Source organism: Enoplosus armatus, chromosome 24, assembly GCF_043641665.1.
Source record: "Enoplosus armatus isolate fEnoArm2 chromosome 24, fEnoArm2.hap1, whole genome shotgun sequence".
Classification (NCBI taxonomy): domain Eukaryota; kingdom Metazoa; phylum Chordata; class Actinopteri; order Centrarchiformes; family Enoplosidae; genus Enoplosus; species Enoplosus armatus.
The window spans coordinates 2753359-2769751 of record NC_092203.1 but is presented as its reverse complement, the minus strand read 5'-3'; the positions used below and the strand labels follow the sequence as shown (position 1 = coordinate 2769751).

General features: G+C 47.5%; 1 protein-coding gene across 1 annotated transcript; it reads left to right on the top strand.

Annotated features, from left to right (window-relative positions):
* The first annotated feature begins 919 nt into the window (after positions 1–919).
* On the top strand, positions 920–14665 carry trak2 (trafficking protein, kinesin binding 2). The gene is made up of 17 exons (XM_070930403.1): positions 920–983; positions 4259–4454; positions 5069–5254; positions 8095–8154; positions 8875–8951; positions 9050–9166; positions 9320–9535; positions 9695–9773; positions 9889–10019; positions 10229–10303; positions 10676–10813; positions 11085–11164; positions 11491–11634; positions 11726–12024; positions 12403–12954; positions 13040–13139; positions 13541–14665. The coding sequence occupies exons 2-17, from the start codon at positions 4400–4402 to the stop codon at positions 14307–14309; spliced, it is 3078 nt and encodes a 1025-aa protein (XP_070786504.1). The 5' UTR covers positions 920–983; positions 4259–4399; the 3' UTR covers positions 14310–14665.
* The last annotated feature ends 1728 nt before the right edge of the window (positions 14666–16393 follow it).

Here is a 16393-nt window from a genome sequence, read left to right as displayed (position 1 = left end):
TCGAGTCAGCGGCGTTGACATCGGGAGGAAGGGAAATTGTGAATGAAGCCTGGAACACAGTGTTTGGTTACAGGGCTGCACATTCCCGATGAGCAGTTAATATGCGTTTTATTCACTTGTACTAAAACGAGGTGATGCCGGTGGTGCAGCAAGCCTTCATTTGTTGATTACAATCCAAAAAGTCATAATTTTATTATCAAATTCAATTCCAATTCAGGGCTAGATTAACTGCAGCCATTTTAGTTTCATCAGAGCACGACTATTATTCAAACCGACGGTTAATGCCGCCAGTTAATGACTATTAGCAAATATATGAGCTAATTATCTCCCTTTTTGTAATATTATTTTATTACACGTTGCTTTTTTTTTTTTGAACTCGGCGGAGGAGGCTACAGGCTACACAAAAACAAGAATACGCATACCAATAATACGCTGGACATTAGTTCTCCCATTTCGGTAGCTAGACTTAACTACTAATGTAAATATATTTGCATGGTTCAAGCACTGTGGGCTAACGTTAGCTCAGTTAAAGAGTGGGTCTGTTATCTATTGTATTTATTTGAAGTACCCTGCAATTAAATTTAGCTGCTTACCTTCTCTCCTCGACAGCAGCTCGAGCGACTCTACGTAAACAAGTTAAAAATACAAAGGACAGCCCGGTGTCCGAAACGCCGTTTTGTCTGTAAAGTTCGTATCATCTCATTTTGTGTCCAAATTATTAGGGGGTGTGCGGAAAGCAACGGGTTTTGCTGTCAATATCGAACCGCAAAGCATCCCAAAGCGAAAATGTAGTCTTTTGACAGGACTTTTAATTTGACACAGACAATTGGCGCGTGATACCAACGTCATCGAGCTTACTGTCGCGCGTTCATGACTCGGGCTGTCTGCCGCCTCCCTCCCTCCCTTCCCCTCTATTGTTTGAGGTTTCCGTGAAGGGGTTGATAGACACCGCATGTACCACTGTGTAATAACACTTGCATAGGGTAAGTGTTATTATAATCGGTCACTATTTTTCATTAATTTAATTGCTATAATGCTCGCCGCGTGAGCGAGGCTGCCGGTTTGAGCTCGCGATGGCATCGTTAGCTAACAGCAATAGGGAAGCTGTCATCCTCGCCCAGCATACGAAAACATGAAACCTTACGTAAGCTAATGCTAAATACTTAGTAAATGTTATAGTAGGTTAAATTCAAGGCGATATTGATACAACTAACTCACATACTGAAGTGTAGGTTTAGCTCATATAATGTAACGGTAACGTTAAATCATAGCATTTTAGTTTATACGTTAGCTAACATAACAAAATGAATCACCAGTGGAACGTGTTAGCCTTCATATAATACGGTAGCCCTTATAGCTATATATACATATATATATAAAAAACACGTACTGTAAATGTTAGCTAATTGACATTTGAACATGACGCGTATTCCGTCCACTTGTGTGTCGTTAGCCCACAAGGGAGGCATAAGCCATAAACAACAACAACTTCTAAAATCGTGATAACTTAACAAAAATATGTTTCACATGGATCTTTCGGTAAGTTCGACCTATCGCAGCCCCTTAAGGTGGAAGAGTTACACGCAAACAACTTCTGTAATTGTAAAATCTTTTTCAAAATAACTGTTTTCGTGTATTGAAGTCATGCCGAATTGAAGACTTGCTCCTGCGGATTAATTAAAATGTTATTAGTCATGTTTTACTCATCTGTACGTTAACTGACCATTAAATCACCTTTGAGAAACAGGTTTTTCAGGTAGAGTTTTGGAGGAAGGCACATTTGGATGTTAGTTGTTATGGATATTAGCAGCCAGTCTGATTAGATTAGTATTTCATGATGTTGTAGGTGGTAGTTACGTTAAACTGTACTGTTTTCTTCTTTTGGCACGGCATGGCAAGGAATGTCTGCTGATGTTCCAGTCAGAGGTTTCTGGTGGTGCAGTTAAAGTCTCTGGTCCAGTCAGTGTCGCATGCTGCTTCCCATGCCCTATTTGTTTTGAAGCCAGCCCTCAGGCCCCAGCCAATTTGTCAGATCTAAGATGGGCTGAGTGCAGATGCTGTGATACAGCACAAATGGGGACAGCGAGGCAAAGCAAATAACTGGCAACTGAAAATAAAAAAGCAGAGAAGGATATCTTTCCACACTTCACTTTGACAAATTCAGGTTAGAGTTTCAGGTGTAGAGGGAAAAGAACTCCTTGTAGTTTTTTGGCATTGTATCATTTGCTTTGACCTCAGCGTGTACCTGAGCATGGTTTCAGATACTGACATTTCTACCGCTGCACTCGCTGTAGGTCACTCTGGATAAGAGCATCAGCTGATGCTTAGATTAGAAGGGAGATGAGAGTCTGTAAGAAGCTGATGTAAGCAGACAGTCCCTCTGGGACAGCTATGACAGACTAGTGTTGCGTATAACGCTGCTGTGTTGTCTGTGTTTCACAGAGTTACTTTCAGGGCTGCTATCTTGCTGCTGTGCTGACATTTTACACCTTTCATACTTTGTAATAATCTGTTACCAACATTAAGTGGTGGCTTCCAGATTGTGGTCAGAACCCTGCTTTTTCAAGCCAAATGAGATTGTGTGTGTGTGTAGTCAGTAAACACACACCTCCATTTAATGTCTATTTTGTTCGACCTTGTCAAGAAGTTAAAGGGGCCCTGGGACAAGAAGTGCATCTCTATTTAATTTCTAAAAAAATGTACTCTCCAAACAAAAGACCAGGCTGCATCATAAACGAGAAGCTGTCTGGCTGGGACGGTGTTATTCATGAGATGACTCACAGGCACTTGGTCAAGATCAGCCTTGGCGTTTTAAATCGTGGGAAAAGAAGAAGCTTGTTTTCTGCATAAAGGATGCAGAATTTCTCATACTGATGTCAGTAGCTATTAAAGATGATTAATATATGCAATATTCTGTGCACAGAATTTGCTCCTAGCCCTTATATGAATATGACTATTATAATTCCAATATCAGTCAGTCAATTCCAGTGTCATTAAAGGGTCAATACAGTATATCTGCCAGGCCTCTAATGGCAAACAGCACATTTAGGCTGTAGCATTGCGTGCCTTACAGTAATCCCCTTTAAGTGTTATGTAAGCAGAGGAAGACTGTTGCCCGAGGTCTTTCCATAGGCATGCTTACTGACACACACACCCACACAGATATGCATGCGATCTGTCTCCATGCAAAGGCACTAAGGGCAGTGGTGCAGATGGTGCGGGGTTTGTAAAGGATGGTGGGATGTGTGCCCTTGCACAGTATCCTCTCAGCAAAGCAGCTATTCTATGCTATGATATTGTCAGTTTCTCTTCTTTTATCTTTTTATCTTTTTATTTACGCATGAAGATCAGTTGAGCAGTACTTATCAGCCTGTGAAAACAGTTGCGTAATGTATAATCTCTTGACCTCTGCTGCTTTGATTTTGAGCAGTCCTTTATTTATTTATTTTTAATCTATCTCTTACAAGCCTCCCAACTTTATGGAAGCGCAATTCTAAATGTTGGAAGTTCCCCTTTAATGTTTCTAGCAGCAGTGGGTTATTTGAAACAGAAGGAATGTGTGGATAGATAATTAAAACGGACTGACAAAAGAGAAACTCCAGAGGAAAAATCTGGCAAGCGACAGTGCCATACTGTACAGATGCACATGTCCACAGCTGGTCCTTAATTTTTCCCCAATTCTCTACTGGGAGCTCACCCCTCTAAGAGAGTGCATCCTGTCTCATTCCTCCAGAGATAGGCAACAGGATGTGGGAGGGCCCTGTCTCACCCTTCGGGCCCTCCCTTAAAACAGTATGTGGCACATGAGAAGGAAATGAAAATGCATCAGAGCTGCAGCAGCCGGCCTGCTCTCTGCTAGTGTGTTAATTTCCTACTGTGAAGCTTAATGAGTGACTTTTTATCGATCTCCAAAATTGCCTCGGTCAGATGGACGGAGGAGAGTAGAAATGTTGTAGCTTCTTGAGATTTTAAGGCTTGACTGACGCCAGACAATCTGTGTTCAAGTGTCCAAGAGGAAACATTGTGGGAGGAATGCTTTTTTTTAATTGTCAGCAAGTGGGAGGGAGAAAAGAGGGAGGGCAAAAGGGGGAAAAGATGAATGTTGTCCTCAGCCTGGAGTCAGAGATGCTCCATGTACACACACTGATGATTAGCATTAGCAATGATAATTACCCCACCAAGGAAGGGATTTTGGTGACCCTGAATTATTACGCTTCTTTGGCCCCAATTTGGCTCGTAAACATGAGTCTCTCCGCAGGTGAAGGTGTGTGTGGGCACCACCCGTCAGAGCAGGAACAGGATGTGATGTCAAAGCAGCTCCCGTTTTCTGTCCAGCTTTGTGTTTGCGAGCGGGGGACCCCCCTCCCCCCCCCCTCCCTCCCACTCCCGAGGACGGGACATGTTTGAAGCCAAACCCCGGGTGGTGGAGAAGAAAGAGTCGAGCACTGAGACAGGTAGGGGTGTTTTGTGCCACATCAAGTGAATGCTGAAATAATCTCTATCTCCAAGGCTGCAGTATGGCAACTGTAAGCTCGGCATGATGCTCTGCCAATGTCATGCTGCCCCGGTGTACAGTATGTGTCCTTGGGCTTGATGCTATAGTTAGCCCCATCTGTCCCAGTAAACCACATATTTGCTCAAGTGGAAGGACATTGGCTTGTACAGTGCCTGAGCCAAGAAAACACACACACACACACACACACACATATTCTGTATTCAAATGCTTCATCAGCCCACGCTCACTCTCAAAACACATTCACTGCATTCTTCATCATCACCGGGGCTGCACTGTTTTAACAAAATAAAAGCATCCCTCATCATTCCTTTACTTAATGTGTCACCAGTATGACAGTATCATAGCTGATTATGGCCTCCATCAACTGAAACGTTACCGAGTATGAATATAGCAACCATGCACTTCCTATAGTCTGGTAGTTTATTATTCAGAGCTACTGAAGTTTGCTTTTCTGTTTCATTGGAGCTTTTTGAAATGATTTTGTCCGTGATGAAAGTAACCGTTAGATGCTGGACCCTGGATTTATATTCCATCTGTCTGCACCCCCGACAGATGAGGGTCTGGGCAGCAGCGGGAAGCATTACGGCTCCGGCTCGCTGGGCTCCGGCTCGGCCGGCTCCGTCTACCTGTCAGACAGCCAGGACTGGGTGGTCTCCCCGAGCTGCTCTCCGGACGAAGCCCCCGGCCAGCACAATGCCATCTCCCCCGTGCTGGCCGAGGAGACTTTCCGCTACATGAGTAAGTGTTTGTTGTCACTACACTGGTTTTGGATCAGTTGTACGTATCCAAATGGACAAAGTTTATGTCTTTCTAACTTTTCTGTTTACGTGTCTCTCTGTGTACTTCCTTTTGATTGGTCAAGCCTGTGGCGACATCAGTGAGCAGATGGTGTATGTGTGTATGTGTGTGTGTGTGTGTGTGTCTGCGTGTGCATTTGTGCGTTAGACACGTGAGGGATACATTTTATACCGCGCGCCTCCTCTTCAATTAAAATCACAGGGATTTAGTTGGATATTATTTGACACAGCGTTGTCATTGTGTCTGTTTGTCTTTGCTTGTGTGCACTAGACAGCTCTTACTGTGTGTGTGTGTGTGTGTGTGTGTGTGTGTGTGTGTGTGTGTGTGCACAAGGGAGAGAGAGAGACAGACAGCGAGCAAGAGGAATCCAGAGATCCAGCCAGAGTTAAGTGCAGCCGAGTTCAAAGCCTGGGTCACAGTCACGGGACAGAGAGTGATGAGGGGGAGGGGGGAGGGGGGCGTTGGATTGGTAGAGGATGAAGACAGGACAGTAGAGGGAAGAGTCGGATCATGCCGGTTTTAAACATCCACAATGAGGAAGTTTATGATAACTTCGCTATGGAAGGTGAGCGGAGGCATTAGCGTGGTGCTCGCTCTGTGTGTGTGTGTGTGTGTGTGTGTGTGTGTGAGTGTGTGAGAGAGAGAGGGGGGGCGCGGGGGGGACATGTGAGCCGGTGTGACTGCAGCAGCTCCAGCCATGTCTGCAAGGTCAGGCAGAACGTGACAGTGTGGAGGGAAGTGAAGTGTGTATATTCTGTATTGTGTGTGTGCGTGTGTGTGTGTGTGTGTGTGTGCGCATGTTACTGTGTGCAAGAAAAAGCCTTGAAAAACAGAAAGCGTGCAAGTCTGAATGAATGCTTCTGTGTTTACATTCAAACAAGTTGGATTGACGCGACTTCCTGTCCGTGTTGACACATATTTCCTCTGTATCCGAGTCCTCTTGTTGCTTCGTTTTTGACAGACTGGTTTGATTAAACGCGTTATTTGATGAGACTGAACACAAACAGAAAGAACGGAACAAGAAGCTTTAAGCTGTCGTGTGTCACATGCTCGATGCAGAGCGCTTTTGTTTACATGATCTTGCATAGGGTATGTGTTTAGGTGCTGTGTGTTTTAGCTGCACGTGTGAGTGAAGGGGTACAGTAAGGGAGCCTCAGTATCGGATTTCGCTCCACTTCTGCGCTGCAAAATCAAACGCAGCCTATTAATAGTGCCTGATACACTCACAGAGGCATGTTCATTTTCCAATGCCCCCTGGTTGTTCCAAAGCCAACATCATAGGAATATATGAAGAAACGTGTGACGTATTTCGACAACGTTTTAATAGCCTAAATATTTCAATAAAAGCATCTCAAGGATCACGTATCCCATTTTTGTGTCATGTTGTGAAATTAGAAGAGGGAGCTGTCTGACTTGGCGGAAACGTGAACAGGAGAAACTTTATACGACAACGCCACTTTTAATGTGTAAAAGAGACATTTAATAAGCTACACCAGCTGCAGGAAAGACATTTGTTTATTTGACTAATTGGAACACCCAATTTGAACTAAAAAGTGAACTAAGTAAGTCAAAAAAAAAAAAAAGATTATCAATTCAACTGGGTAAAAATGCTCATGTAAACGTCCAGGATTAGTTTTGCTCAACCGAACGTGAACGTTAAGGGACAAAGGTTTCTCATCGAGTCACCCAGTGACCATTGCACTGTGTGTGAGCATGCATGCAGTGCACAGTGAATATCAAAGTGGCATTACTGGTTTTGTAACTCATTGGACTTTGCATTTATGCAGTTTATTGTGGTCAGAGTTCGGTCACTGTCTTCTACTCATGTTTCACTGTGTGTGTGGCTGCATTAGGAGTCATATCAGTAGTTTTTGTATATAGTGTTTGGGAGATGATGATCAAACTGGACCATGGAATTTATTTTATACAGTGACACCATAGTCTTCTCAGCAGGTAAAGGGATATGTGTGTGTGTGTGTGTGTGTGTGTGTGTGTGTGTGTGTGTGTGTGCAGTAACAAGAGAGATTATATGCATCGTGTGTACAGTATCTGTCTTCCTGTGTGTAACAAAGATGGCTCTGTCGGGCAGAGGTTATTTTTAACCATCACTCGTGTGTGTGTGTGTGTGTGTGTGTGTGTGTGTGGGGGGGGGGGGGGTGTCCAGATCCAGAGGTCACTGTGGGCATCAGATTACTGGACGGCCGCTCTCATCCAGCTGAGCAGCTGCTTTGCTTGATGCTCTCTAGCGCTCCTTATTGCATTGGATTCCTGCCGACTCTGTGTGCCTTATTTCACTTACAGTATTAATTATACTTTCTACAGTCTGCTGTTTCCAAGTTTTGTTTGTATATGTAAGTGTTGAAAGTAAATAGGGGCGTTTGTGTTTTGCCGCAAATTAACCAAAAAAGCAAAGCGGAAAATATTTTTAAAAATGTAGTTTTCGGGCCACATTTAGGTGCAGGCGATGTTTCAATGATTAGAGTTGCCACTTTTCTCTAAACAGGTGGAGGGGGGAGCGGTGCGGCGCTGGTGACACCCACTCAGGTGCTAAAAGCGGACCAAACTAATTGATGTGTAGATTCTCAACTAATGTTTTCTATGTGAAGTCGATTTATTGAAGCTTCCGCCTTCACCCGCAGCCTCTTCTCTCGATCTTGCCTCTCTGCTGCTTCTTTCCTCCTTTTTCTTTCTGCCTTCTTGTCCCATTCATCTTGAAACAAGCTGGTTGCTTGTACACCTTTTTTGAACTCTCCCTTCTTGTCTTGTCTTTCTCTCACTAGCGTATCTTGCTTTGGAGCCCTCTTCTTATTCCCACCCGGGCTCTCAGAGCCTCTCCAAAGGTATCTTTGCCTCTCTCTCTCTCTCTCTCTGTCTGCCTGTTCTGCTCTGCCACTCCTTCATGTAGCATCCAGTGTGAGAGAGAGGGGCTTCGGTCCACAATGTGGCTCTGACGGCTCCACTTTTAACTTGGATCTGGAACCACTCTAGAGCCACAGACCTGCAAGCCCCTCTTGTTTTGCATGTAGATGACAGCAGATTTGCGTAGTGTAGGTCTGCTGTCTGCCTCTGTAGACAGCTTGTAGTACTGTAGCACTGCATAGTGTGTGTGTGTGCAGTCTCTGTAATACAGAGACTGCACACACACACACACACATTACATTCAGACCACTAGCAACCACATTGCCCGGTTGTGGTGCTGTATCGTCAAATGGCTTCACTTGTGTTTCAGCAGCCGCACGAGTTCATGATCGGCATGCAGAGAAATGTACAGTAAACGCTGCAGTGTGGTCAAATGCGGCCGCACTAAATAATTGTGAACAAGTGGCTGCTCACGTTGCCTGTGGTCAGAACATTTTATTAGATCGTAAGTGAAGGGGGCATGCTACAGGAGTGTGTCCATTAGTCTGGAGTGATGTGGTTGTTTTATGTTTTACTTTAAATGCTTTTGTGTTTGTGTGGAGTTCCCTGAATGCACGTACCACAATGTGCCCAATAGATTGCGTGTGTGTGTGTGTGTGTGTGTGTGTGTGTCCTAAAAGTAAAACAGTCTTTCTTGCCAGTCCTCAGTTCTGATCGTGTGGAGCAGATGACCAAGACTTACAATGACATGGAAGTGGTCACACACCTTTTGGCTGAGGTAGGTGTCCCCCTCATGCGCAACAGTTAGCTTTTTTATTAAGAAGCAGCATCGAATTGGCTGTTTGACTCTGGGTGCTCTGTGCTCTCATTGGACAGCGGGACAGAGACTTGGAGCTGGCAGCTCGCATCGGTCAGTCGCTTCTGCAGAGGAACCACCTGCTGCAGGAACGCAACGAGGCCTTAGAGGAGCAGCTAGCGCAGGCCCTGGACCAGGTAGCTTACGCATGCTAGTTATTTATTGATTTCAATATTTTAATTTGAGGATGGTGCCTTAAATTGGTTCTCCCAAGTTTCTTTTGAAATTATAGGCACAGTTACAGGTACATTTAAAGGATTTCCCAAACCAAACCTCTCCCCGTTGGCCAGGTCCACCAGGTGCAGCATGAGCTCAGCAAGAAGGACGAGTTGTTGCGGATGGTGGCCAGCGTCTCGGAGGAGAGCGAGACCGACTCCAGCGTGTCCACGCCGCTGCGGCAGCCTCAGCCACCGGGCGGGGCCGCCGCCGCCGCACTCAGCCAGCTGGAGTCTCTGCAGAGCAAGCTGCAGGAGCTGGAGGAGGAGAACCTGACGCTGAGGTCCGAGGTAGGAGGTCTACATACGGTAGACGAGGTGGAACAGGAAATAATAGGAAGCGAAATGAGAAGTAGAAGAGGAGAAGTTGGTATAATTACCAGTTGTGTAAATTATTCTGAAGGTGATGTTGGAAGTGCTGACTGGTTCCTCTCAACATCTCCACTCCAGGCGTGTCAGCTGAAGAGAGACACCATCACCTATGAGGAGAAGGAGCAGCAGCTCGTGAGCGACTGTGTCAAGGAGCTCCGTGAGTGAGACGCACATTCACAGACACATTTACGCTCAAAAGACACTGGACAGCTCATACTAACTTCGGTCTGTGTCTGTGTCTGTGTGTGTGTGTGTGTGTGTGTTGGTTCGAGGCGAGTCCAACTGCCAGATGGTGTCTCTGACGGACGAGCTGTCTCAGAAGAACGAGGAGCTGCTCAGACACCAGGAGGAAATCGCTCAGCTGCTCTCCCAGATAGTGGAGCTGCAGCACCGAGTGAAGGAGGTGAGACCGGACGACTGTTGTGAGACAAATGTGTTGAATAAGGGGTTCAAAACTGACTTCGAACCCCAACCCCAGTCACAGGGATGATATACCGAGGCGCACCTGATCATTTTGCTTTTAAATGCAAATTCTCAAAAGCAGGGATTTGACACGGCACCCTCTGTCTTGTGAGTGTCGGTGTTCAAATGCCCACGTTGTTTCTTCCGCAGCTGGCTCTGGAGAAAGAGGAGCTGAGGATCCACCTGCAGGCCTCTAAAGATGCCCAGAGACAGCTCACAGCCGAGGTGCGACCCCACACACTCACTCACCCGGATGATCAAATTCAGTGATTCTTTGATGAAATAGAATTTTGAAAAAAATCATTTAGAATGGTTTAAGTGCCTCCTCCATTTAAATAGCGGTTAAATCGTGTTTTGCTTTACTTCGTAATTATGTTCATTTTGTAAATCCATTAATAGGTTTAGCAATTTATTTAAGACAGTTCAACTGGCACATTAAATTATACTTAAATTATATTATTTACTGTCGGAAAACGTGCCTAATTTGAATAACCATTAAAGTCTTTGCTTTATTATTTCCTGCATACAGAAACAAAGTCATTTGAATAACCACGGCTTGTGTGTGTGTGTGTGTGTGTGTGTGTGCGCGTGCTGCAGCTGAACGAGTTGGCGGACAGGAACGCGGAGTGTGTGGAGATGCTCCACGAGTCCCAGGGGGAGATCAAAGAGCTGCGCAGTAAAAACACTCCCTCTTCCGGGATGCGGAGGCACCTGTCCTACGGCCTCTACCCCATGGTGAGGGCTCAGTGTGGCGGCGCAGAGAAGGAGATAGAAGGGCGAAATATCAGCTGTGATCTAACTTTAACTCACTGCGACGTCCATATTGTGCCCTGTAGTTTAGTGAGATCATAAAACGTGTAAAATAGAAGCTAAGATTCCCCCAGAGCCTCGTTTTTCTCACTATAATGTGAATACGGCTGACACTGAATGTAAACAGAACCTTTAAACTTGTGTATTTTTCTGTGTGTGTGTGTGTGTGTGTGTGTGTGTGTGTGTGTGTGCACAGGACTCTCTGGCAGCAGAGATCGAGGGCACCATGAGGAGAGAGCTGAGTGTAGAGGAAGAGACCACCTTTCAGGACCAAAGGTCAGAAACCCAAACGTCACGACTGACAAAGACTGGTCTACCGGGGGCGGGGGGGGGTTCTCTGTTACTGAGGCAGTCCTCCAGGCTGAGACTTCCCGACACAGACTCGTTGGGGCGGCATTTAGCGAGTGTGCTTGTGATATATTGAGTCCTCCTTATAGCCGTTCACATAAATCCAGACTGCTTTTATAGGACACTGCAAGCACCAGGTCCCCCATTTGTTTATTTCACTGGTCTTTTGGACAGATGCCAGTGATGGTGCAGGCTGTAATGCTATATCAATTTGTCGACCTCGTCTCTGACCTTTGACCTCAATCTCCCTGCAGAATATCCCAGAAGCGAGTCTTCCAAACAGTCCGCTCCGTCAACGCCTCAGCATCGCGGTCGGCTTCGGCCACCCCTCCTCCCATCCCCGGCTCCGGACAGAGCTCTCTGGTGATGACTGCGCAGCCCTTCGCGTCCATTGAGGGGTACGTTAACGAAGAGCGCCCGCTTCCTGTCTTGCAATTTTAACTGGAGTTTGGACCCCTTTCAGCTCAGTAAACGTGTCCGTGTTGGCAGGGAGGAGGTGCGACTGGGCCAGCCGGGCTCTCCGGGAGGAAACGACCTGACCAGAGCCCTCCACCGCCTGACGCTGCGACGGCAGAACTTCCTGTGCGAGCGGCAGTTCTTCCAGGCGGAGCGCGAGAAGAAGCTGCGGGCGCTGTCGGGGGCAGAGGCGGACGGGGAGGCCAGCGGCTGCAGCTCCCCGATGGGCAGCATGTTCTCCTCTTTCTCCAACCTGTCCGACCTCTCCATCAGCTCCAGCCTTTTCAAGACCTTCCTGCCTGAGAAGCTGCAGATCGTCAAGCCCATGGAAGGTAAAAAGCGTTCCGCTATCTGTCCGGCTGTGCCTGGAAGCCCCCCCAGCACCGTCGCACTCCTTCTACTATTTACCACAAAGCAGCGGAAGCGGAGCAGCTGCCGAAAGCAATTTTGACGTGTAACTGATTCAATTTCAGTTTGCATGCTGCATGTAGAACACACATTCTGACGGCGTTTCTCCATTAGATGCAGCAATTTCAGGCTCTGCCACATCAGACCGGGCCATCACACTTTACCAGAGCACAAGTTGACATATTTTAAAGTCTTGTTTTGTTCAACCAACAGTCCAAAACCCAAAAAGATGCTATCATAGGAGATATTCACATTTCAGAAGCTGGTACCAGTGAATTTCCACACTTCCATCTCTTTTTCAGGCTCTCTGACTCTCCATCACTGGCAGCAGCTGGCCAAACCACACCTGGCCACCATCCTGGACCCCCACCCTGGGGTGGTGACCAAGGGTTTCTGCCCACTGGCTCAGGACGTCTACCACCTGTCTGACATGGAGGAGGACGAGGAGGACGAAGAGCACAGAGGGGTCGGTGTCCTGGAGAAGGGGGCGGCAGAGCGGGGTAAGGAAGAGGAAGAAGAGGAAGAAGAGGAGGAGAGCGGGATCACCTTCAAGGTGCGCTTTTCGTCTACGCCGGAGGAGAGGAAAGACAGGAAGCAATCGGCGCCGCCTCTCCCTGTCCCGCCTCTCCCCGTCCCCCCTCTCTCCGTCCCGCCTCTCTCCCCCTCTCTGCCCACATCACCCGGGACCCCCGCCGCTTCCTCCTCAGTCAGATCAGACCTGTGTCTGACCCCCGCACCCTGTCGCGTCACTGAGAAATCCAGCCAATCATCTCAGCCCATTCCAGGAGCCTGTACAGCAACGGTCCAATCACAGAGTCAGATTTGCACCTCGACCACAACAACATCGTCCTCTGGTAGATACTACTCGAAACAGAAATGTGCAATACATCGTAGGATGAGCGTGGGGGGGTCAGATTCACTGATTTGTTTTGTGTTCAGTCCAAAATCCAGGGAAGTGCCAGAGCTCCACCTTCTCCACCTACACCTTCACCACCTGTCGCATCCTGCACCCCAGTGACATCACACAGGTCACCCAGAGGTAGGTCGTCTTCAAAGGAGAGTCCCATTTTAAAAACGCGATCCCGCCAAAGGGTCTTAAATGTGCACCTGAGGGCTACAAACACGACATCACGATAAACACTGAGGCTAAAGCTACATGTTCCAGCCAAGACACCGTCACAGAACTGGAGTTAGTTTGAAAGTATGATGAAAATGAAAGGTCAGGCTGTTAAAAGATGAACACTAACCCGAAGCGTTTGCTGCGGTTGTTGGAGTGTAAACTCCCACAAATCCAATAAAGAGCAGGACAGCGCGACTAGCAGTGGATGTGCTGTAGTTAGTTAATGAGCTGGACATGCTAACGATAGCTGTTGTTCCCATGTTGTCATGCTAACACGTGTCTCTCTTTTCCCGCCTTGTCTCTGTCTTCATGTTTTTCAGTTCTCAGTCGCCCCTCTTCGCCAACACACCCAGCTCCATGAGGACAGGTCCCAGTACTCCTGTGACTCCTTGCAGACTCAGTCTGGGTGACTCCTTTCCCCCTCGACGCCCCCTCGCGCCCACCAGCGGCCTGGCCAAGCTGGTCCTGGAGAGGGGCATTTCTGCACAAGTCTCCACTGACACCCCCCCTCCATCCCCAAAACCCACACCCCGGCAGCCCCTCTTCCGCCTGCTCCCAAGCACACCCCCTAACTCCCCCTCCCACTCCCCTGCTCCCTCCCCAGTGCCCATGGAGCCCCGCCAGCAACCGGCCGACAATTTTCTAGCCTCGCGGCCAGCAGAGCTTTTTCTCCAGGACGTTTACGGTTTGAATCTGGGCCGTGCCCCGCATCCCGACCTGCCAAGCCCTTCCCAGAAAACCCCAGCCCTCGCCAGGCCTGACCCAGTCAACGTCGGCCTAGTGGAGAGGCTGCGGCGGCTGGGATTCACCAAGGTGCTCCAGGGTGCGGAGTCTGAGGCTTCGGTGCCACGCCAGGATTCCGCTACTTTTGTGTCAGCAGGCGGAGGAAGCCTATTGGACGGCCTGAGGCGCAACCAGAGCCTCCCAGCCATGATTGGTGCCCGGGCTGGGAAGTCAGCCGGTAACCCCGCACCTCCTCCTCACCCCACCTCCCTGGCCCTCGCTCCACCATCCTGGGGGGACCTCAAAGAACGGCGCCGGCATCTCCCCTCTGTCTCCCATGCGCCGTCGAGTTCAACCAAACGCTGAGGGAAAGACGAGGATGGACCGGGAGGAGGGGGGGGCACACACTCCAGAACATGAACCCCTCCTTTACACCTCCACCCTCTTCTTCCTCCCCTCATATCTCTTCCTTTCTGCCTTTGGAGAGGGGAGTCAGGGCATCCGGTGGGCAGAACAACCCCTCCTTTCTATGACTTAATTTTAAAGCACAATTGAACTAAACTGACTGTTTTTAGCGACGCCGCAGCGACTATGTGTGTAGATGTTTGCCATGATGCTAGTTATCGAGGCCTTAGCTCGCCTCTGAGTGGGTTATTCGGCTCTCGGTACCTTCTCAGTCGTGTGTGAATTTTAATTAGGTTGCGTAGTTTTCCTGCGAGGCTCTGGATGTTCAGACAGAGGAGGCGGAGGGGGGGGGGTGGGAGGGAAAGGACAACATGTAAGTGGACGAAGGTTTTATGGATGTGGATTATACAAGAACGAGTTGAGATAAAGGTATGGAAGGAAGGGAGCGAGTGTGGTGTTTACTCATGTCAGAAGAGAAAGTAAGTGGAAGGCAAAGAGAGAACGACTGAGCATCCAGAGTCTTGCTATTTCAAGGGCTTGTTCTGTAGTGGATTGGAAAAGCTTTATTACGTAATAAAATCATCATCTGCGAATAGAAACCTCAGAAGAGAAGGGATTCAACATGCTTTTATTACTTGGACTAGAAGACTTTTAAGTGCTAGCTGGCCAGACGGCATACTGCCAGGCTAATTCTTGTAGTCAGCCCATGCCATTAACACGCCAGTATTAATATTGAAATGATTTCCCAGTTGTCCATTGCTGCACGCATGTCTGCTGACCGTCCACGTGCCGTCCCCCCCTTTTCCCCCCCAAAAGCCTCTCGCAAGCAGCATGACACATCAGAAGCAAACTTGCCCACGGGTCCCAGCATGCACCTGTCGGCAGACTGGCGGGGGGCCGAGGCTGAAGGCGGCGATGGGTCAGGCCTTTTCCTTCAGGTCCTTGTGTTTTTGTGTGTGTGTGTGTGTTTTTTTTTTTAAATGGTATGAGGCCTTAAGTAGAAGCCAGCACTGTTATGAGTCGTGTTCCCGTGAAGCCATGTTTGTACATATTAGTCGCACTCAAGTGGGATTTGGAGGTTTGTGTTCATTTGAGGATCACTGCTCGGCGGAGAACATTTCACCGCGGCCCCCGGGCCTATAAAAAGGAAAAACGGGAGGTTTTTTTTTTTTTTAACTAAAATTGCGTTTTCCTCATCTCAGGCCCGTGAGACGTTCAAGGTTCGGTCTGTTAAGAGGGGGAAAAACCATTGACACGTTATTTTAGTTGTGTATCACATCCAGGTTTATTATATGTGGTTGTTTTCTGTTTAAAAATGTGTCTCGGGGGATGGGGGGGAGGGGGGGGGGGGGGGGGGTCATCTCATGTGGACATGTGGCCAGCAGGTGGGAGTATTCCTGTAGGAAAGCATACGACTTCATAATATAAAGATTAGATGTCAAGGAGCTTTGTGCTTCAACCCCTGTGACCCTCCAACCTTCAGTGCTGCCCTAACATTCATCAACCCAACCGCCCCCCCACCCCCCACCCCCCTCAGCTACTGCACTTTTACTTTTATATTTAACCTGCTTCTTAGTGACACCACTTTTTGAAGTATATAGATTCTAACATATTAATGACAACATTTAGCAGAACGTGTGCCTGTTGTAACATTTTGACATAAGATTTTTAATATATGTAGCAGTATTTTCTTCTTTTTTTTTTTTTGCTTTCCTCATGTAGATGCCCACGGAAGGGAGTCCAAATCAAGCCAAAAGTGTTACTTTTATTTTTGAGGAATATGAATACTCTGGCTTACGTGTGTTTTCTGTGATGCATTTTGTGCTAATTGACTGTAACATATTTAATAAAGGAAGGAGAGCTTCAGTTTTAATGTTTTGTATGTGTGTGTGTGTGTGTGTGTGTGTAGGAATTAGAGAGAAGAGGAAAGAAGGCACATCCAGACTGTTCATATCTTTTTGATTTGGTGCAGTTGTCATATCCACACTTGTCCAGTAAAGCAGGAGGTCCAGGTGTCTTTCTTTGGCTGAAATATACAATGTCCT

What these genes read in the sequence shown, in the direction of transcription:
- trak2 (XM_070930403.1), top strand. Translation starts at nt 4,400, where the DNA reads ATGTTTGAAGCCAAACCCCGGGTGGTGGAGAAGAAAGAGTCGAGCACT. An exon ending in CCTACGGCCTCTACCCCATG is followed by an intron (nt 10,814 to 11,084) that starts GTGAGGGCTCAG and finishes GTGTGTGCACAG; the next exon opens with GACTCTCTGGCAGCAGAGAT. An exon ending in CACAACAACATCGTCCTCTG is followed by an intron (nt 12,955 to 13,039) that starts GTAGATACTACT and finishes TTTTGTGTTCAG; the next exon opens with TCCAAAATCCAGGGAAGTGC.